The sequence below is a fragment of the Loxodonta africana genome, chromosome 4 (genome assembly GCF_030014295.1).
Source record: "Loxodonta africana isolate mLoxAfr1 chromosome 4, mLoxAfr1.hap2, whole genome shotgun sequence".
In the NCBI taxonomy this organism is placed as follows: Eukaryota; Metazoa; Chordata; class Mammalia; order Proboscidea; family Elephantidae; genus Loxodonta; species Loxodonta africana.
Genome location: NC_087345.1, coordinates 122,598,249 through 122,621,803, shown reverse-complemented (window position 1 = coordinate 122,621,803; position 23,555 = coordinate 122,598,249). Strand labels below are relative to the sequence as shown.

Here is a 23,555-nt window from a genome sequence, read left to right as displayed (position 1 = left end):
CTCTGTGGCCACATATGGCTAGTGACTACCATATTGGTCAGTATAGCCCTAGACAAAGCCATTCACAAGATTGAGCCAGTGATTCCCAACTGGCATAATTAAGTTGGTCCTAAAAGACCCTTTAACTAAAATTCCCTCTCATTGGCTAGCTTGAAATCCCTGGTATTGGTACCATTCTTTAAAAATCTTTTAAGGGGTACAATTATAAATGTGTTGAAGTATTTCTCTTCAGAAGAAGTAATGCTTTGGGTGGTTTAATGCTTGTATATGAATGCTGTGCATTTCATTAACCTTATTTACAGAATAGAACATTATCATTAGGTAACTGAATCTATTCAAACCAATGAATGGTTAAATTTTGATGATTAAGGAGGAGGCCTGGATCACGGATATCATATTTAGGGGCTAATGGGAAACCACTTAGAAGACAAGGACCAGCCTTAAGACATGAGTTCAGGAAAGGGAGTTTGGGTATAGATGATTACTAGTTCTATACTTGACTGCCCTATGGGTTTTAATTTTAAAATAGGTAAGGAAATACTCAGGTGTGTCATGCATAAACTTGTTTAGTTTATTGCAGGTAGTCATGGCAAGGCACACAGATAACATATCAAGACATTCAATTATGACCAGAGAATTAGGGTTAAAAATTATAATGTTGGTCTGATGGTTCAAGTCCAAATCTTTAGACTTAAGGCTTTTTACCGTTAATGAGAGGTCTCAGAATTCAAGCTTAACCAGTGGCGTATCCTTGACAGAGGGCCCTTGATACAGGGTTGGTGGTGGTGAGGCAAGTACTCCGGCAGCACTGGGTCTTTGGAGAGCTCAAGAGACAAACTAACTTGGAGAGTAGTTGCCTCTGACTTGCTCCCAGTCAAAGGACGAAAGCCTGGAACTTTTATGTGATTTTAGTCCCTGTGATCTTGTGTGTCAGGGTGGTGCCTGACTCACATGGCATCAGGGTAGCCTGTGTCATAGATCCATAATCAGGGTTGCATATTCAGGGTGTCTTAACACAGATTAACTAAAGGCAACGTCACACCTTATCAGAGTGAAGCAGTTTTCTTACATTGAGGTAGCTGGCTGTAAGATTAGAACTTAACTCAAAATGACAGAGAAGTTTATTTGTCAGTTTTAAATCTTAACCTAAATGTCTAAGTCACACATTACATGTTGTACACATATGTGATTTGGGATCATTACATTATAGGCATACATGGCACTGACTTGTCAACTAATTGATAATTTTACTTAGTTTTACTAGGTGGATTTTCTTTTTCTCACTTATCTCCCCCATTGCACACCCAACACATTCTTCATTTTTGTCTTTTTGGTGATGTTGAGATATAATTCATATACCATAAAATTTATCTGTTAAAGTGGATTTTAGTACATTCACAAAGTTATGCAACAATCACCACTATCTAATTTCCTTCATTTTAATTACAAATCTTCTGGGCCTCACTTATCCTAAATCTTCTTCCTTGGCAGCCTCACTCAGAAGAGGGAAGGTGAGGATCAGAAACGCAGGATCATTTTTGGGAACTCGTGTTTGGACTGTTAACTTTTGTGGATATTTGAAAACATCCTGAGGGGCATTAAGACAGTATTAAAAATTAGAGAAGGTATAGAGCTAGGCTTACAGAACAGTCTGTTGTTCCAGCTTGATACTTGGTCCAAAATGCTAACAGTATAGGCTTACCATCATTTAAATTAAACAGTCCTTTCTCCAAATTAAATAAATAAAAGAATTTAGAGTTTGAAATAATGAATAGTTTACCTCCACTTTAAATAGAAGATAGAAGTTGCATTGATTCATAACTGATCACCAACATGACTGTAGTAGTTCTGAGTAACCTAAGTTTTAGAAGTGAAAGGGAACTTCTGGCACATTAGTCATAAGTCAGGGACTCCCGTTTGTGTCAAGTGATTCTACCACATATCTTTGTGTGGTTAGCAGAATTGTTCAGAATATTCTCTCAGGGACATTACTGTCAATTACCAAGGATTATAGAGTCAGAGTCCCTACCTTGTATTCCATTTGGATCATACTATTTTGCATTCGTTTAAATGGCCACATCTTTATTTTTATTAAGGGGAAAGCAACTGCAAGAAATGTGGTTATCATGAGCTAATCTTACCCTTGGGGTGTTTGAGTATTTCTAACCCTGAGATTGGGATTGCGTTCTGATTGCCATTCTTCTTGAGCATGCCTTACTACTTAATTATGATGCTCTTCTGCCTAGCTCACGGGATGGACTAGACAGACTGACTTGAGAAGTATTTCCAGAGCTCACTATTCAGTTGGAAGGAAAGATGGAAAGAGCAAATGTTTTTATTTTTTCCTTTCATGTTTTTTCTCTCTCACAGAAAACGTTTCCTCCCTTTTTCACTTGGATCGATAAGCATGTCTTCATGGCTTAATTTTCTTCAGATTGAGTACTGACATCACATTGATACCTCCATTGGGGCTTTCTGCTTCCATCTTTACTCTGGCCGGTTCTTTGATCATAACAATGGATCTTTATATCTCACCTCAAATTATTTTCAAGCTTATGTGAGTGAAATAATAATAAAGAATATGCTTTAATTTGGGGCTTCATATTTTTGTACACTCTGTTTATTTAAAAAAAAAAAAAGTGCCCCACAGCAGGTTGCAAGTATAAATTAGTGTCAGAATTACCATACTAACTTTAATCGGCAATTTCTTAGAGAACGATAGAAATCATGGTGCTAATGAAAAATGTGCCCAGAAGCTCTTATTATAGGGTTGGCATGAATTCCACCTAATGACAAGCTTTCTCAAGCAGCAGTTGATTTTAAATCCTATTTTTCATTAGTGAAATATAAAATGTTAATTATACCTTCTATTGTGCTGTTCTTTTGTAGCACAGTCGAATATATCTTCCATATTCACCAAGACCCTTTTTAAGATCCTACCGGTAACTTCCTATATCATGAATAAGATTTGTTCAGGAAGTAAAAATATATGTTTTCCCATTGTTAGCTATATGTTTTTCTAATCTTCACATCTGAAGCTGATTATGCAGTAATAGCCTTAAGATATTATTTTTTTTTAATGTACCGCTTTGGTCTTAATACTAGTTTTTAATCTCTTCTTGTTTCTATAAAGTCTGAATGAGATTTTCAAAATTGAATAATAATTTGATCCGTTAATCTTTTGAAGCTAGTAATTTTATTTTCCTCTCTTTGCAGTCTCTGAGGTTCGCAAATGAATAGAGCTTCATTACTGCAGTCTGCATTTAATAACCATTATCCATTATCTTGTAATTAAGACTCCCTGTAACGAATCATGAGGACAATGCAAAAATACATAGTACATTTCTTTAATGAACTGGAAAATGTTCATCTTGTTCTATTTAGTAATGAGTTGCTGAATAGTCATTAAATCCACTGGAGAATAGAGCTAGATGGATTTTGAAGACTGTCTTGAATTTGTGGTTAATCTATTAGAATTAAAATTTCATCTTCTATTTTTATCAACAGCTGATTAGAAGTCATTCTGTTTGACCAAATTGATTAGAAGACCATATACAAGGGCAGCTGTTGTTTAATGAAAGTTTTTAATGAAACTCTACCATGGAGACATGTAATTATAGGCCTTAGGAAAGCTTTGAGTTGCTTTAGACCACAAAAAAAGTATTGTGCTAGAGATTTCAAATTAGAAAAATAAAAAAAAATACAGTTTAGCCTAATACTATAAATTTATTATTAATTTTAATTTCAGCTAATTACAGTAGAGTACTAGTCTATTTAATGTGTTACTTTTGACTTTTTCAGCACTTTCATCTTCTAGTTTAGTGATTTTGTTAAAATTGGGAGCACTGATGAAAGAACATTTTATGAATAGTTATTTTAATTGTGAAGTATTTTCTCCTACAGTTTTTCTCCCTAAGCTGAGGAGAAGTAAGCTTGGTTAATGTTGGATTCGCATGAGCTCTGAGGAGAAAATAGTGCTCTGTGGTGTTGGTGATTCAGAAGGTAGCATTTATTTCTCTCAGGTGATATTGAATCACTGTAGCAGAGGGGCAGGGAAAGCAACATTAAAATTAGAAGTAAAACAAAAGTTTGTGCCTACTTAGTCTCATTGGAAAATCCATTGTTCTTTTGACAGTAATAAAAAACTAATGTACTTTCTAAAGTGTTCTGAATAATTGAAGCTAGGTCTTATTTCTGGATTCAAAGAAATAACCAGTACCTGCATGCCCCAACTGCTATTTTTAATCTTTTGCATGGTCTCTGACTCTCAATTGACATTCCTCAACCCATTCAACACAGATACCAGATTTAGCATCTTAAAACATTGATTTCATGTGATCAGACGTCATGTTGCCTAAAGGACAGAGCCCAATTTATGTTTGCAGGTTCAAGGCCCTCTGTATTTTCCTAAGTGACATTTACAGTCACATATTCTAAAACATACAGTCTCACGCATACCCCAGACAGGCTCCCTGTAATATGCCCCTCACATAGATTCCTTAGATTTGTTATTGTTCTTATAGGCCTTGCACTTTCCTCTGCTTTTGGTGTTTCTTCTGATAGCAGTGTTCTTCCATCTGCCTTCTCATCTTTAAATTTTATCTCTCTTTCAAAGTTTATAACAAATTCCATCTGTTCCATAAAACTTTCCTATATTATTCTATCTAAAGTGGATCTCTCTGAACCATTCCAATTCTTGTTGACCATAATACTTACTTGGCATTTGTCTCAGACATCTTAAATACAGTATCTAGTTCTTATTTCCACCCATACCTGATACATAGACAATAAAGGTTTGGCTGGCCATTAAAATATTATTTAGGGACTGCTGGTTTCAGCTCCAACATGTAAAGAGCTTGGACATCCTCACTCCTCTTTTACAGCAAGAATAAACTGAAAAGCAATGATTTATTTTAGACCCATCAAAGTACTGCGGTCTCAGGGTAAACTGTCACCTGAAGTCTGGAGAGACAGGTAAATCCACAATCTTAGCCAGATCTGCTTACCTGGAGTAGAAGCTACTAGAGCCATAAACTGCTAGAAACACTTAAATGGTAATTTTGACAAGTTACTGGAGGCTGAGTGTGGCCCCCACACTTTTGTGATTTTTGCCTCCAGGAACCCCACAAAGTTTCTCACAGTAAAAAGCCAAGAAAAATTCCCTTGTGGTTCTGGCAGAGGGAGTGGAAGAGTAATCATTCTGAAATATGCTTAGGGCGTTTGTAACAAAGACCTATTCTCCAGGGGAAATGACTTAATCAAAGTCCTATCCCACCTGGAAGAAGGGCATTTGTCCCATTTCAACCCCTTTTATCTAGTCTTTCTGTATTACCAAAAAGGGTGGGGACTGAGGCTAAGAAACACTGTGAAAGTTTAGTTGAGGCACACAGGCCCACTGAAAGGCTGAGATTTAATCATAACATTATAGAATACTTCCCTTCCCCCATACATTACCGCCATACTGACTGTTACAGCTGAAAGAACTGCAAGGCCAGATTATCTGTGAGGAGTATTTAGGGATGCCTAAAGTTTTTTTTTTTTTAGTGTAGGGTCGCCATGAGTCAGAATCAGCTTGATGGCAACAGGTTTGGTTTTTTGTTTTGTTTTTTTTTTTTTTTTTGGGAAGTCAACAGAGGAGACAAAAACAAGGACTCTGGAGTAATTAGAAGATGTTAGCACCAACAGCAAACATTAAACAGCCCAACTCCTAGCAGATTAACAAAATCTCACACCAAAAGCCTGTTTTTTAAGTTCCTATTACCCAATACATCATGTTCGGCTTTTAACAAAAAAATACAAGATATGCTAAAAGGCAAGAAACAGTCTAAAGCATTATGACTAGATGCAGCTAATTATCAGACAGAATTTAAAATAATGTGATTAATATGCTAAGAGCTCTCATGGAAGAAGTACACAACATGCAAGAGTGATGGGTAAGAACTACCACTACTGGCCATTCTGATAAGGGGCACAGTAGATGGACCCTGGTAGAATGGGAGAAAAATATGGAACAGAACTTCAGATTCCTAAAAGGGAAAAAAACAAAACAAAACAAAAACAGACTTACTGAACCAGTTGAGACTGGAGAACTCTCTGAGACTATTGCCTTGAGATACATACTCTTTAAACCTTGAACGGAAATGAGCCCCAGAGGTCACCTTTTAGCTAAATACCAGATTGGATCAGAAAATAAAGAATACTACCTGTGAGTACTTTGTTCCTTTAAAAAAAATCATCTATAAGAAACAAGAGCCTTCACACAAACAGATATATGCACACCCATGTTTATTGCAGCACTGTTTACAAAAGCAAAAAGCTGGAAGCAACCAAGGTGTCCATCAACGGATGAATGGGTAAATAAACTGTGGTATATTCACACAATGGAATACTACGCATCGATAAAGAACAGCGACGAATCTGTCAAACATTTCATAACATGGAGGAACCTGGAAGGCATTATGCTGAGCGAAATCAGAGGCAAAAGGACAAATATTGTATAAGACCACTATTATAAGATCTTGAGAAAGAGTATAAACTGAGAAGAACACATACTTTTGTGGTTACAAGGGGGGCAGGGAGGGAGGGAGGGAGAGGGTTTTTTACTGATTAATTAGTAGATAAGAACTGCTTTAGGTGAAGGGAAGGACAACACTCAATACATGGAAGGTCAGCCCAATTGGACTGGACCAAAAGCAAAGAAGTTTCCGGGATAAAATGAATGCTTCAAAGGTCCGCGGAGCAAGGGCGGGGGTTTGGGAACCATGGTTTAAGGGGACTTCTAAGTCAATTGGCAAAATAATTCTGTTATGAAAACATTCTGCATCCCACTTTGAAATGTGGCATCTGGGGTCTTAAATGCTAACAAGCGGCCATCTAAGATGCATCAATTGGTCTCAACCCACCTGGCTCAAAGGAGAATGAAGAACACCAAGTTCACACGACAACTAAGAGCCCAAGAGACAGAAAGGGCCACATGAACCAGAGACCTACATTATTCTGAGACCAGAAGAACTAGATGGTGCCCGGCCACAATCGATGACTGCCCTGACAGGGAGCACAATAGAGAACCCCTGAGGGAGCAGGAGATCAGTGGGATGCAAACCCCAAATTCTCATAAAAATACCATACTTAATGGTCTGACTGTGACTAGAGGAATCCCGGCGGCCATGGTCCCCAAACCTTCTGTTGGCACAGGACAGGAACCATTCCCGAAGACAACTCATCAGACATGAAAGGGACTAGACAGTGGGTAGGAGTGAGATGCTGAAGAAGAGTGAGCTAATGATATCAGGTGGACACTTGAGACTGTGTTGGCATCTCCTGCCTGGAGGGGGGATGGGAGGATAGAGAGAGTTGGAAGCTGGCAAAATTGTCACAAAAGGAGAGACTGGAAGGGCTGACTCATTAGGGGGAGAGCAAGTGGGAGTAAGGAGTAAGATGTATATAAACTTATATGTGACAGACTGACGATTTGTAAACATTCACTTGAAGCTCGATAAAAGTTAATAAAAATAAATCATCTATAAGACCAAATGATCAACAATTACTTTAAAACAAAGATGAGAATGTAAGGGGACAAGGAAACTAGATTAATAGAAACAGAATGAAAATAATGTTTACCCATTCTGAAGAATGTAACCAATATCACAGAACAGTTTGTGTGGAAATTGTGGAATGCAAACCTAAACTGCTGTGTAAACCTTCACCGAAAACACAATGAAATATTATTAAAAAAAAGAATGATGGGTAATGTAACCAGAGAGATGGAAACTCTAAGAAAGATTCAAAAGGAAATGCTAGAAATCAAAAATACTGTAACAGAAATAAAGAATTTGTTTGATGGGCTCATCTGTAGATTGACATGCCGAAGAAAGAATGAGTGAGTTTGAAGATAGGTCAATAGAACTTTCTAAACTGAAATTTGAAAACAGAATTTACAAAAAAACTAGAAGAGAACATTCAAGAACTGTGGAATAATTTCAAAAGTTGTAACACACACATAATTGGAATACCAGAAGAAGGAGAAAACAGAGCAGAAGAAGTGTTTCAGGTAATAGTGACCAAGACATTCCAAAATCCACTGATTTAGGAAGATCAGAAAATGCCAAGCAGGATAAATATTAAAAAAAAAAAAAAAGCCACATCTACACACATTCAAACTGCAGAAAACCAAAAGCAAAGAGAAAAATCTTGAAAGCAACCAGAGAAAGGAAATACTTAACTATAGAAAAATAATTACAGTGGACTTCTCTTCACAAACCGTGCCAGTGAGAGTGGAGTGAAATACTTAAACTGTTGAAAGAAAAAAACCTTACCAACTGGAATTCTGTATCCAGTGAAATTATCCTTTCAAAGATGAAGTGGAAATAAAGATTTTCACAGACAAAGACTGAAGGAATTCATTGTCAGCAGACTTCTGTTTAAGGAATGTTAAAATAGGTTCATTAAAGCGAAGGAAAAGCATGTAGATCAGAAACTCAGATCTACATAAAAAAGGAAGAGTGTCAGAGAAGGAATTAATGAAGGTGAAATCAAATCTTTGTATGCTTAAATGACCTAAAAGATAACTATTTAAAGTAATAATAGTAACAGTTTATTGGGTGATTGTGTATATGGATAAGTTAAATGAATAACAGTAATGTTATAAGGGGTGGGAGGGAAGAATTGGGAGTGCTTTCTTACAAAGTACCTTCAGTACTAAGTAGATTTAGATTAATTAAAAATATTTTGCACACTCTAGGGCAACCACCCAATATATTTATAAAAGAAGTATAAGTGATACGCAGAGTATGCTGAGGAAAAAAAAAAAAGGAACCCTATAAAATGCTCAGAACCAGAGAAGGCAGAAAAATAGGTGTAAAAATAGGAAAGAATACAATGAGTAGAAAAGTTCTAAACAAGGTAGATATTAATCTAACTAAACCAGATGGAGAATTTAAGTGTTAATGGTCTAATTGAAAGAGACTCAGAACAGACATTTCACTAAAGAAGACGTTGAGGTAGCTAAAAAATGCATGAGGAAATACAATCATTAGCCATTAGAGCAATGCAAATCAAAACTACAATGAGATTCCATCTCACTCCAACAAGGCTAGGATTAATCAAAAAAACACAAAATAATCAATGTTGAAGAGGTTGTGGAGAGACTGGAACACTTCTACGCTGCTGGTGGGAATGTAAGTGGTACAACCACTTTGGAAATCGATTTGACGCTTTCTTAAAAAGCTAGAAATAGAACTACCATTTGATCCAGCAGTCCCACTCCTTGGAATATATCCTAGAGAAATAAGAGCCTTTACACGAACAGATATATGCACTCCCATGTTCATTGCAGCACTGTTTACGGTAGCAAAAAGATGGAAGCAACCAAGGTGCCTACCGACAGATCAATGGATAAATAAACTGTGGTAGATTCACACAATGGAATACTGTGCATCGATAAAGAACAGTGATGAATCTGTGAAATATTTCATAACATGGAGGAATCTGGAGGGCATTGTGCTGAGTGAAATTAGTTGCAAAAGGACAAATTGTATAAGGCCACTATTATAAGAACTCAAAAAATAGTTTAAATAGAGAAGAAAATATTCTTTGATGGTTACAAGAAGGGGGAGGGAGGGGGGTAGGAGAGCGTTACTCACTAATTAGATAGTAGATAAGAACTAATTTAGGTGATGGGAAAGACAACACACAATACAGGCGAGGTCAGCACAAGTGGACTAAACCAAAAGTAAAGAAGTTTCCTGAATAAACGGAATGCTTCGAAGGCCATTGTAGCAGGGGCGGGGATTTGGGGACCATGGTTTCAGTGGAAATCTAAGTCAATTGGCATAATAAAATCTATTAAGAAAACACTCTGCATCGCACTTTGAAGAGTGGCATCTGGGGTCTTAAACGCTAGCAAGCGGCCACCTAAGATGCATCAATTGGTCTCAAGTCACCAGGAGCAAAGAGAATGAAGAACACCAAGGACACAAGGTAATCGCAAGCCCAAGAGACAGAAAGGGCCACCTAAACCAGAGACTACATCAGCCTGAGACCAGAACTAGATGGTGCCCAGCTACAACTGATGACTGCCGTGGCAGGGAACATAAGAGAGAACCCCTGAGGGAGCAGGAGAGCAGTGGGATGCAGACCTCAAATTCTTGTAGAAAGACGAGACTTAATGGTCTGAGACTAGAAAGACCCCGGTGGTCATGGCCCCAGACCTTCTGTTGGCCCAGGACAGGAACCATTCCCAAAGCCAACTCTTCAGACAGGGATTGGACTGGACAGTGGGATGGAGAGGGATGCTGGTGAGGAGTGAGCTTCTTGGATCAGGTGGACACTCGAGACTATGTTGGCATCTCCTGCCTGGAGGGGAGATGAGAGGGCAGAGGGGTTTAGAAGCTGGCGAAATGGACACAAAAAGAGAGAGTGGAGGGAGAGAGTGGGCTGTCTCATTAGGGGGAGAGCAATTGGGAGTATACAGCAAGGTATATATAAATTTATATACCCACGTTTTGGTGGGTATATAAATTTTTGTATGAAAGACTGACTTGATTTGTAAACTTTCACTTAAAGCACAATAAAAATTGAAAAACAAAAAAGAAAGAGAATCAGAGTGGATGAAAACATACAGTTGTCTACAAGAAACCTACTTTAAATATGAAGACTCAGTTTAAAAATAAAGGGATAGAGAAACATGTACCAGAATGATAGTAATCAACAGAAAGGGAGTAGTTATATTAATTTCAGACAACGCAAGCTTTGTGTACTAGGATAAGGAGGTCAGCTCTACAACAAGACGCCTAAAAAAAAAAAAAAAAAACAGAAAGGCAAAATATCAAAGGCAAAAAATGATAGAACTTCAAGGAGAAATAGACAAACTCTTATAGTTGGAAGCTTCAACACATTCTGGATTATATACCTTAGCAAATTTTTAAAGAATCAAAAACATACAAAGTATGTTGGAATTAAACTAGAAAATCTATAAAAAATGATAACTGGAAAGTTCTCAAATATTTGGAGATTAAATAACACAATCCTAAAAAACACGTGGGCCAAAGAAGATGTCTCAAGAGAAATTAAAGCCTATTTTGTATCTAAATGAAAATTAGAATGCAGCTTATCAAAATATTGTGGGATCTAATGACAGCAGTTCTTAGAGGGAAATTTATAGTATTAGATCCATATATTAGAAAAGAATAAAGACCTAAAATCAATAATGTAAACTTTGACCTTAAGAAAGTAAAGATGAGCAATTTAAATGTAAAGCAAACAGAAGAACATAATAAAAATTAGAGTAGAAATCTATGAAATTGGAAATAGGAAAATAGTAGAGAAAATAAAACTAGGCGAAGTCATAGAAGCTTCCTAGACACATCCAAACACCTGGAGGGGCCAAGTTACTGAGGCCGAGGGCTGGGGATCATGGTCTCGGAGGACATCTAGGTCAATTGGCATAACATAGTTCATAAAGAAAATGGTCTTCATTCTACTGGGTCTTAAAAGCTTTCTAGCTGCCATCTATTTATTGGTCCCATCACATTTGGAGCAAAGGAGAATGAAGAAAACCAAAGTCACAAGGAAAATATTAGTCCAGAGGACTAATGGACCACATGAACCACAGCCTCCATCAACCTGAGCCCAGAAGAACTAGATGGTGCCTGGCTACCACCACCCACCACTCTCACAGGGATCACAATAGGGCCCCAGACAAAGTGGGAAAAAAATATAGAACAACTTTCAAATTCACAAAAAAAGACCAGACTTACTGGTCTGACAGAAACTCGAGGAACCCGTGAAACTGTGGCCCCCGGATACCCTGCTTACTCAGAACTGAAGCCTAACTTTCAGCCAAAGATTAGACAGGCCTATAAGACAAACAGAAACCCTGGTGGTGTAGTGGTTAAGTGCTATGGCTGCTAACCAAAGGGTCGGCAGTTCGAACCCACCAGGCGCTCCTTGGAAACTCTGTGGGGCAGTTCTACTCTGTCCTACAGGGTCACTATGAGTTGGAATCGACTCGACGGCACAGGGTTTGTTTTTTTTGGTTTATAAAACAAACAATAACACGTGAGGAATGTGCTCCTTAGTTCAGTCAAGTATACGAAACCAAATGGGCAGCACCTACCCAAAAGTAAAAATGAGAAGGCAAGAAGGGACAGAAAAACTGAACGAATGGACACATAGGACCTGGGGTGGAAAGGGAGAGGGGATAGTGCTGACACATTGTGTGGATTATAACCAATGTCAGAAAACAATTTATATATAAATTTTTGAATGAGAAACTAATTTGCTCTATAAACTTTCACCTAAAACACAATAAAATTAAGAAAAAAAACAAAAGATCTAACAGATCTGATAAAAAAAATTAGAGTAGAAATCAGTGAAATCAAAAATAGGAAAATAAAACTAAAAGCTGGTTCTTTGAAAAGATGAGTGAAATTCATAAACCTATAGCCAAGCTAACCAAGATTAAAAGAGAGAAGACACAAATTACCAATTTATCAGAAATGGCTCATAATAATTACTGTTTCCATGGATAATAACGAATTATAAAGAAATACCATGAACAGCTGTGAGGTCCCTGGGTGGTGCAAAAGGTTTGCCTCAACTACCAACTGAAAGATTGGTGGTTTGAACCCACCTAGCAGCACCACGGAAGAAAGGCCTGGCACTCTGCCTCCATAAATATTACAGCCAAGAAAATGTTATGGAATAGTTCTACTTTGTAACACATGGGGCCACCATGAATTGGAGTTGACTCGACAGCAATGGATATGAACAACTCTGTGCCCACAGACTTAATAAATGAAATGGATCAATTCCTTGAAAGGCACCAACTACCAAAACTCACACAAGGACAAATACATAACCTGAATAGGTCTATGTTTATTAAATGAATTGAATCAATAATTACAACTTTCCAAAAAAGAAAGCACCAGACCTGATTGTTTCACTGGTGAGTCCTACTAAACGTTTAAGGAGGAAATGATAGCAATTCTCCACAATCTCTAACTGAAAGTAGAAGAGGAAATACTCATTCTGTGAGGCCGCCATTACCCTAATACCTGAACCAAATAAAGATATTACCAGAAAGGAAAACAAATATCTCTCATGAACGTAGATGCAAGAATCCTCAACAAAATATTGGCAAATTGAACCCAGCAATGTATAAAAGGAGTTATACATTGTGACCAAGTGAGAGTTATTCCAGCCATGCAAAGCTGGTTCGACAAAATATAATCCACCACATCACCAAACTAAAGAAAAACTATATGATTATATCAATTGATGCAGAAAAGGCACTTGACAAATTGCAGCAGACTAGGAATAGAAGGGAAACTCTGGTGGCGTAGTGGTTAAGAGCTACGGCTGCTAACCAAAAGGTGGAAGTTTGAATCTGCCAGGCGCTCCTTGGAAACTCTATGGGGCAGTTCTGCTGTGTCCTATAGGTTTGCTATGAGTTGGAATCGACTCGATAGCAACTGGTTATTTTAGTTAGTTGCTTAGGAATAGAGGGGTACCTTCTCAACTTGATAAAGAGCATCTATTTAAAAAATGACAGCCAACAACAACTAACAATTAATGCAAAACTCGACACTTCGCCCTCAAGATTGGAAACAAGGCAAAGATGTCGTCTTTTACTACCCCTGTCCAGCAAGTCCTACCTAATGCGATAAGACAGGAAAAGGAAATAAAAGGTATAGAGGTTAGGATATGGAATAGGCTGATAATCGTTCCCAAAGATATGCCCACGTCTAATCCCTGATACCTGTGATTGATAACTTATATGGAAGAAAAGTCTTCGCCGATGTGACTTTAAGTTATTGTTGTTGTTAGGTGCTTTGAGTCAGTTCTCATAGCAACCCTATGTACAACAGAATGAAACACTGCCCAGTCCTGTGCCATCCTCACAATCGTTGCTATGCTTGAGCCCATCATGACTTTAAGTATCTTGAAACAAGGGAATTATTCTGATTAACCGGATGGTCCTAAATGCTATCAAGTGTCCTTATAAGAGAGGGCAGAGGGAGATTAGACCCACACACGGAAGAGAAGGCTGTATGAAGATGGAGGTAGAGTGTATTGTGATATCCTGGATGGGACTGGACATTGGGTAAAACTGTGGACATGTGAATAAAGTATGGACTTTAGTTAGTAATAATATGTCAATATTGGTTCAACTGATTGTAACAAATGTACCATACTAATGTAAGGTATTATTAATTGGGGAAAATGGATACAGAGTATATGGGAACTCTGTACTATTTTTGTAATTTTTCTGTAAATCTAAATTTGTTCTAAAATACAAGGTTTATTTAAAAGTAAATAGATATTTTGTTTTGAACCACCTGTTCAGTTTTGTTACTTGAACTGGAATGAAACCCACAACTGTCTTCCCTTCCCCATTAGTCAGTTAATAACAACAACAAAAAAACCTAAACCGTTGGTGTCAAGTCAATTCTGACTCATAGTTAGAAGTGGGAAATAGCGTTTCTTTTTTCTTGGTAGCTGTAGCTTTCCATCCATTCATCCATCCCATCTATCCATTCATGTATCTATCCAACCAGCAAATGTTTATTGCGCTACTAGTATGTTTCATGCTCTGGGGATACAAAGATTGGTACCTTTCCTCAAAGCTGCTTACAGTTACAGTCAGGAAAAGGGGACAGACAAATATACAAATAATGTGTGGGGTACTGTTGTTACTCCTGCAATATTTTCTGCTTTGCTCCTCCCAAATATATTAGGAAGAGAGTCTTCACTCTTACCCTGCCTCCAAACTCTTCCAAAAGGTATGGTTATTTTGGTTAACTTTATATGGTTTGATCTTTAAGTGAACATGTTGTTGTTAGGTGCCATCTAGTCAGTTTTGACTCATAGAGATCTGTGTACAACAGAATGAAATACTGCCTGGTCATGCACCATCCTCATGATCATTGTTAAGCTTGAGCCCATTGTTACAGCCACTGTGTCAGTCCATCTTGCGGAGGGTCTTCCTCTTTTGTGCTGACCTTCTACCAAGCATGATGTCCTCCAGGGACTGGTCCCCCTGATAACACATACCTTTTATTTATTCATTTATTTTAGACCTCGAAGTGTAACCTTGTCACTTAATATTCTTCTCTTCTGAAACACTTAAAAGAATTTAGGTGATATAAAATGTCACACCGAGAAGCCCTAGTGAATCAGAAGACAATATCATATACTAGGAAAACACATCTTGGTCTCATTGTGAATTCTTTGGAATGTCCTCTCACCATCTTATATTTGTGTGGAAACCATAATCTCCCTGTAATGGATTGAATTGTACGGCCCAAAAATATGTGTCAACTTGGTTAGGCCATGTGTGGTTGTCTTCCATTTTGTGATTTTCCAATGTGTTATAAACCGCAATCTCTGCCTGTGATTAAAAGGATTAGGGTGGGATGTAACACTCTTGCTCAGGTCACATCCCTGATCCAGTGTAAAGGGAGTTTCCCTAAGGTGTGGCCTGTACCGCCTTTTATCTTACAAGAGATAAAAGGAAAGGGAAGCAGGCAGAGAGTACTATACTACCAAGAAAGAAGCACCGGGAACAGAGCACGTGCCTTAGACCTGGGGTTCCTGTGCAGAGAAGCTCCTAGTCCAGGGTAAGATGGACACGAGGACCTTCCTCCAGAGCTGACAGAGAGAGAGCCTTCCCCTGGAGCTGTTGCCCTGAATTTGGACTTCTCGTCTACTAGAACTTCTCTTTGCTAAAGCCATCCACTTGTGGTATTTCTGTTATAGCAGCACTAGATGACTAAGACACTCTCATCTTTGCTAGTCTTATTTCTGCATTGTAGGGGTCATGCATCTGTTTTGTAGATCATTCATTCATTAGCTTAGTGCATGCCGACTTCAGGACCTTTGCAGTTGCTATTTCCTGTGCTTGGAATACTCTTTCTCTAGACTTTCTTCATGAGTTTGAATTTCACTCATCATAAATGCTTTTTTGATGACTTCGTTTCAATCTAGCCACCCCTTCCAAACTCCATCACTCTATTTTGTTACGTTACGTTATTTTTCTTCACAGCCTTTATCTTTGCCTGGTATTTAAGTTTTCTTGTCTTTTTCCTGTAGAAATCTGTTCACAAGGTGGTTTGTCTGTTGTATTTATTGGTCTGTTCCCAGCATCTAGAATAGCATCTGGCACTTAGTAAGCACTCAGCATGTCTCCATTTCTCCCACTGGGCCTATAGGCCCTAAGAAAAGGCTTCTGGAGACCTGCCTTGATATGTCATATGGTACATACACAGATTGCAGCCCTGCCTAGGTTCTTGCCCCATTTATATTTGTGCGGCTCTTGACAGTTTGCAAAGTGCTTTCACATAGATTATCTTCTGATCCACTTGTATAAGAATTTTCAGATCTATTTTACAAATGAGGAAGGTAAGGAGAAAGAATTTGCAAGGTAAGTGTTAGAGGCAGAGCTAGAAGCCAGACCTCCTACTTCTAGCTCATCAGGTGATCACCCACGGTACATGTTTCACCTGTACCTGCTATAGAGTATATACTTTATTTTTGTGCTTTAGGTGAAAGTTTATAGCTCAAGTTAATTTCTCATACAAAAACTTATACACATACTGTTATGTGACACTAGCTGCAATCCCTATAATGTGACAGCACACTCCGCCTTTCCACCCCAGGTTTCAGCCAGTTCCTATCCCTTTCTGCCTTCTCATTCTGCCTCCGGGCAGGAGCTGCGCATTCAGTCTCGTGTATCGCTTGTACTAAGAACCACACGCTTCAAGAGTATTATTTTATGTTTTATAGTCCAGCCTAATGTTTGTCTGAAGAGTTGACTTGGGGAATGGTTTTAGTTCTGGGTTAACAGAGTGTCTGGGGCCATGTCTTCGAGGGTTCCTCCAGCCTCAGTCAGACCATTGAATTTGGTCTTTTTACATGAATTTGAGTTCTGCATCACACTTTTCTCCTGCTCCATCAGGGACTGGCTGTTGGTGTTCCCAGTTAGGGCAGTCATTGGTGGTAGCTGGGCACCATCTAGTTTTGGTCCCAGGCTATGGAGTCTCTGGTTTTTTTGTGGCCCTTTTTTCTCTTGGGCTAATATTTTCCTTGTGTCTTTGGTGTTCTTCATTCTCCTTTGCTCTAGGTGGGTTGAGACCAATTGATGCATCTTAGATGGCTGCTCTGAGTATATACTTTCAAGGGCAAGCGTTTTGAATTACTTGTTTTTCTATTTTTCATAGTGCCTTACAGACAGTGTGATTAATAAAGGTTTGTTAACTTGAAACTTTGGTACATGAAATAGTTGTGGAAATAACCTTTTGAACTACAGCTGCAGTGGAAAGTTTGGGCCACTTCTTTCTCCGACTCCTTTTGTCCACTTCTTTCACTCCTTGAGAGAATCTCAGAGACTAGCCTTAGGTGTGGTCCGGACATTCAGGGGGCTTAGGTGTGGGTCACAGATTCACATACTGATTTACACACGAATCACCTGGAAATCTTGTTCATGTACATTCTGTTTGGCCAGTTGTAGGGCCTGAGAGACTGCATTTCTAACAAGCTCCTGGATAGTGCCCATGCTTCTAGTCCATGGCCCTACACTTTGAGTATTTGGGGCCTGAGTAACCACATGAAAGATGGATTTTCTTCTTGGCCATCTGACTGTGTGACCCTAGATAAGTTTCTTGGAGACACTATAGCATTTTGGTTAAACTAGATTGCTTTGGTTAGAATTCTACCTCCTGGTGGTGCAGCAGTTAAGCGCTTGGCAACAGTTAAGCCCTTGGCTGATGACTGAAGGGTCTACAGTTCAACCCACCAGACATTCCAAGGGAGAACATACCTGGTGATCTGCTCCCATAAAGATTACAGTCTGAGAAACTCTGGGGGCAGTTCTACTCTTCCTGTAGGGTGACTGTGAGTTGGAATCGACTCGACATCACACAACAACCACTTACTATGTCATCTCACACATATTACTTCTCTGTACCCCAACTTTGTCTTTAAAAATGAAGATCACATTAGTACTTAGCTCCTTCGGTTGTTGTGAAGATTAACTGAGTTAATGGTTGGAAAGCACCTATAACTGTTCTGGTGCAAAGCACTCAATGAACCTTAACTGCTATTATCATTTCTTTTTCTCCGTGTGCTGTTCTGTTAAATTACATCAGTAGGTTTAAGATATGTTTGAGAGACAGGAAGTCATTTAAAATATTTGCTAGTTATGAAATAGGATGGTAACTTTCATGAAAATCCTAATCTGGTTAGAAGACACAATTTTTTTGTTAATGAACAATACAGTAGAAAATAGCTAATGGTGATTCTTGTGTTATTACAACTGTTCTTGTACTGATTTGCATTCTATCAAGTATGGGAAGATGAGGTAGAATGAGTAGACACTCCAGGTTTTGTATGATATATAATATTAAGAACAGGGCATAAAATTGTTTTATTCATCTCAGTTATATATTAAATAAACCAACTTGACTTTAATTTGTGGTATGGAAGTATAAAAGGAGCCCTGGTAGTGCAGTAATTAAGCACTGGGATGCTAACCAAACAAACCCACCAGCTGTTCTGCGGGAGAAAAGATGTGGCAGTCTGCTTTCATTAAGATTACAGCCTCAGAAACCCTATGGGCAGCTCTAATCTGTCCTGTAGGGTGGCTAAGAGTTGGAATCAACGGCAACTTTTTTTTTTTTTTTTGGAAGTGTAAAGAGGCAAGCGTCCTGGATGTCAGTGAGAATCCACTAGGTGCCTAATTTAATTCATCCTGTGTTGGGGTTAAAAAAAAACATTGATGGAATTATTTTAAAAGGAGATTTTAAAAAATGTATTGTTTCATTTTTTTATAAGCCTTTATTTCCTTTATGATCAGAAAAAACAATATAAATTACCATTTTGAAAAACAAAAACAAGCAATAGCCAAAGCTATACTTGGGATTGAATGAGGGTTTTTTGTTTGTTTATAATTGTGGTAAATATATGGATAATAAAACATTTGCCGTTTCAGCAGTCTTCACATGTGCAGTTAGTTCAGTGACATTAAATAGGTTCGTCATGTTGTTCAGCCATCGTCATGAACCATCCTCGAATTTTTCCAACACGCTTAGCAGAACCGCAGTGTCCCCTAAGCATGGTAAACAGAAATTTTTAGTTTTTCAAATAATAAAAAATAAAGTTGCATTATTCAGGAAAAACATTTAAACAACTCATTTCTTCCACTGACTCAAAAGTGTGAAAAATAAGTTTTCGATTGACATGGAGTTTTCCTTCCTTTGTTTTAGGATCCGATTTTATTAAGACCTCTACTGGAAAAGAAACAATAAATGCCACCTTTCCAGTGGCTATAGTAATGCTACGGGCCATTAGAGATTTCTTCTGGAAAACTGGAAACAAGGTATGTTATTGCCAGCAAATCTTTCTTCAGAGTAAAGATAATGTTATTTATAATAATAGTTACAGCCACAGTAACTGTCTTTATATGCAGAAGGTGTGAATGAGTTACCTTTTTTAAGATAAATGTTTAATTTACCTTTCATTGCAAAAAAACATGTTTGTGGAGGAAAATGCGCGATTAACAGAAAGTGAGTGTGAGTGTGGGAGTAAGTATGTGTGATCAAGGTGTAAACTCACTTTAGTCCTTTTTATTAACTGAGGACAATTTCATCACTGACAAGAGATTCCTAAATGGGTTCTTTAACGAACTAATTCTGCTGCAGCACAGAGGCTTCCTGGTAAGGCGGTGCCCAGCGAAAACAGGTTAATGCAGAAATTAAACTTCCTTGAGGAATGGAAAGAATTGCAGAGTAACATTTATTGAATGATAAGCTGTGGTGGTGATATGAAAAGTATGCAATATAATGGGAAATAATCTTTGCCTGTCATTATTGAAGGACACACATAAATTGGTTTTTCTGTTGGGAAACCCCCGGTCCAGAAAAACTTATTACTTTTAATAATATGAGGTGAAGAGAAAATTCTCGAGGAGATGAACTTATTAAACAAAATAATGAAATGCTGTGAAACAGCAGGGAAAAGGTAGCTAGACGTTATATAGCTCTTGAATTAAATATCCATTTTTGCGTTTTATGGCAGTTGGATGTGCTCTTTGGAAGACTGTTAAGCTGAGGAGGGTATATGCTAGCTTTTGTCAGCTTTTCAGAAAATAATATATTTTTTAAACATGAAGTTAAAAGGAAAAGTGTATGAGTTTTTTCTTTCTTTTTTTTTTTTTTAATGAGTTTAGATTTTCCTTTTCACTTCAAGTTGCTTGTTTAGCTGCAGATTATCTCAAAGGACTTTTTTACATCATTGGAGAGAAAGGTAATGTGTTTTTTGTTGTTTTAAATGAGACTGACCCTTCCTCAGAAGACATTTCTTTCAACCAACCTCTTGATTTCTGCCGAATGGAAACTCAAAAAAGACCTTTAATCCTTTACCAACAGGACATGATGACTTCATATGTGACTATAGCTTTAGTATATTTTGGAATAGGAGACATTTTTAAGAGAAAATGAACTCTTCCCAGGATTTTCTCCTTCAAAATAATTTCACATCTTAAAAGCATACAAATAGGATAAATATCTGTTGTGACCTGCATATGAAAACTGACCCAACTTGTGTAACCTCTACTCTAGTAGCCTTTCTGCAGTGATTCAAATAAGTTTTTTGTTTGTTTGTTTTTGTGTTTTACAAAAGCTGTAAAAAAAGGGAAACCTATCTTTTGTCCTCTGATTTAGGCTACCACCACTTACGAAACTGTTGATTCTCGTTCTTGGCCAAGGAATATAAAAACCAGATGTGAAGCTTCCTGTACTTACAGATGCCTGAGCCCCCTACCCTGGCAGTTCTGGATTGGGGGTGGCGTTGGAGGGTAGTACTCAGGCATCTGATGTGTCATAAGCTCCCCAGGTGATGCTGAAGGCAGCCAGCATTAAAACTCAACTTTGGAGACCTAAGCGTGTTTTGTTCTCAGCTAACATTGAGTGGTTACCATGTACTAGGTCCTCTGTTAAATGCTGTTATTGTTGTTAGCTGCTGACAAGTCAATTTTCGACTCATAGTGACCCCATGTCACCAGAGTTGAACAGCCCCATAGGGTTTAGTAGGCTGTAATCTTTATGGGAGCAGATTGCCAGGAGCTGCTAGTGGGTTCGAACCACCAACCTTTGGATTAGCAGCTGAGCACTTAACCATTGCACCACCAGGGGTCCTTGTGTTAAATCCTAGGGATACAAAAATGAACAAATGAGAGCCCTTAAACAACAATCAAAGAATTTCAATTAAAATTTTAAGTTCTCAACAGAGGTATACAAAGGGTGTTCTAAATCAGAGTACAGAGGGGGAGATACTTCGCTGTCTTTCAATAATTTCTTTTTAATTTTATTGACTCTTTCCTCAACTAATAGACAAAGTACCTCCCAGTTGTACTAAGAAAAGGATGGATACAAGTCAAACTGTATTCATTTTAATCATGTTTGATTTCACACAGTGAGGATCCATGCATGTTATCTGCAAATCAGGTGCAGCCTTTTGGGCTGTTGACAAGGTGCCTGGGCAGCCCTTGGATTGTAAAGTTTCTACCTCATTGATTTAAGGGGTGTTTTAAAATGTGATGGGCCGCTTTTCAAACCATGATTAGTGTCACTCCTGAGACGCAGAAGCTTAATATTTCATAACTGATTTCATTGCAGATTTATGTTTTCTATATTCTTTTGCTTAAAAAGAAGAAAAAAAAGGGATAAACTTATACTAGAACCTCTCTTTGGAAACATTGCCAAACAGACTTGCTGCCACAAACTGAACTATATAGAAAAATCTATGTACAGCACTGCCTAATTGACAGGAATGCTCCTTGATTAAGATTATGCTAATATCAGCTAATTTTTTTTTTTTTTCTGGTCTCTTCTCAACAAATAACCTCATCCCACTTCACTCCTTCCTCTCCCCATCCTCTACCACCAGCCTCCCCCAATTCCACAGAGTCATAGCTTAGGCTTTGGAGTAATAGGCAGATGTGGTTAGAATCTGTGCAGTGCTACTGATTAGCTGTGTGACATGTGATTAAATCAGGGAAAGCAGTTAAGAAACCTTTGCCGATATTCTGTGTGAGAATTGACAAGGGTCTAACCTAAAGGAGTAGAAGTGAGAGTGGAGAGGATAGTATGCATGTGAGAGAGATGGAAGGTCAGGAGGTGGGAATGACAGGACTTGACTATTCGTTGGCTGTGGTGTTTTGAGGGAAATGGTGGAGTCTAGGTTAACCATGAGGTAGGTAGCTTGAATCACCAGATTTCTAGCTTGAGTTGTTGATGGGACCACTCATTCATTGTCTCCCAACTCTGTCATTCTGTTAGCAGTTACTTCTTGCTGGTGCTACCTATCAAGCCAGCAGCTCTGAGTGACAAAAAGTGTGCTTGAACTATGGGATGCTGTTTTAATTACTACCATCTACAGGTTCTCTACTGTACTGGATAGCCAAGCTCCTGAGACAAATAAATCCAGAAAAGCAGGGTTTTACTGTATATGGAAAATGTTTATCTTTTCCTAATGGACCCAGAAACATCATTTTATAAACATTTGATATTATCTGAAAATTGCTGTTTTATAGTCAGCCCTCAAAGACTATTGAAATATGATGAGCCCCTATGCCATTTTTTTCTACTTTACTTTTGTAACTGCCTGTTTTATAGAACTCTCTACCTACAGCTTAAAAAAAGAAAAACAGCCTCGGCAGTTACGTTGCTTAAAACAAGGGTCAGCTCTCCTTGCTGGATTGCTGCCAGTTTGTTTAACGTGGCTTTGTGGCCTCACTGATTCTCTCCACTTGTTTAAATACACGCATGTGTCTTTTGAACCTCAAGATGAAGGCTGAAGGATGAACTGTACAGGCTTACTTGTGGAAATGTAGAGTGAATGGACTTCTGTGATAACCTGTTTTCCTATTTACTGACACTTCTCTTGCTTATCCCAGGCTCACAGCTATTGTCTAGGTGGCTGAGGTTTATGACTTTTCTATAAGTGAAATGTTAATAAGGGTTATTAACCCTCATCAGTGTCTCCTCAGAAGCAGTGACATTCTTCCCATGAATCTTGGCAACGTTATTTTGCAGCATGAATTGGTGTGAGTTGGCTATCTAAGCTTTTTTGCTGGATGATGTGAAGAGTCTAGACTTTGAAAAAAGAGAGAGAATTGAGACCCCATACGAACTCAGCACTGTTGTTTAAAGCAATCTGATGACAATAAGCATTGTTCTTTTCCCCACTTTCCTTTGTAGATAGGGTTTAAACCAGCAGGAGGCATCCGCAGTGCCAAGAATTCCCTTGCTTGGCTGTCTCTTATAAAGGAAGAGCTAGGAGATGAGTGGCTGAAGCCAGAACTCTTTCGAATAGGTGCCAGCACTCTACTTTCAGACATTGAGAGGCAGGTGAGTAACAAACTGTTGCCCTTAGAATAAATTAACAGGTGTTTTCGAGAATGAAAAAGTCATGTATCAGGCCATGTTGGGTTATAATAAATTGAGAACTGGAGTTGTAAAACTTCGCCATACCCAAACCTCTGCTTTCTTCCAAGCCAG

The 23,555-nt window shown here is 38.3% G+C and overlaps 1 protein-coding gene across 2 annotated transcripts in view; it reads left to right on the top strand.

Moving 5' to 3' along the window:
* DERA (deoxyribose-phosphate aldolase) overlaps positions 1 to 23,555 on the top strand; it is a 167,647-nt gene that overhangs the window by 117,330 nt on the left and 26,762 nt on the right. Inside the window, exons 7-8 of one of the 2 annotated variants that reach the window (XM_010595188.3) lie at positions 19,263 to 19,375; positions 23,256 to 23,405. In XM_010595188.3, the coding sequence (XP_010593490.1) occupies positions 19,263 to 19,375; positions 23,256 to 23,405 (263 nt within the window). Of the gene's footprint in view, positions 1 to 18,988; positions 19,198 to 19,262; positions 19,376 to 23,255; positions 23,406 to 23,555 lie in introns of those variants that run through there. The other variant, XM_064284541.1, reaches the window with a different exon arrangement.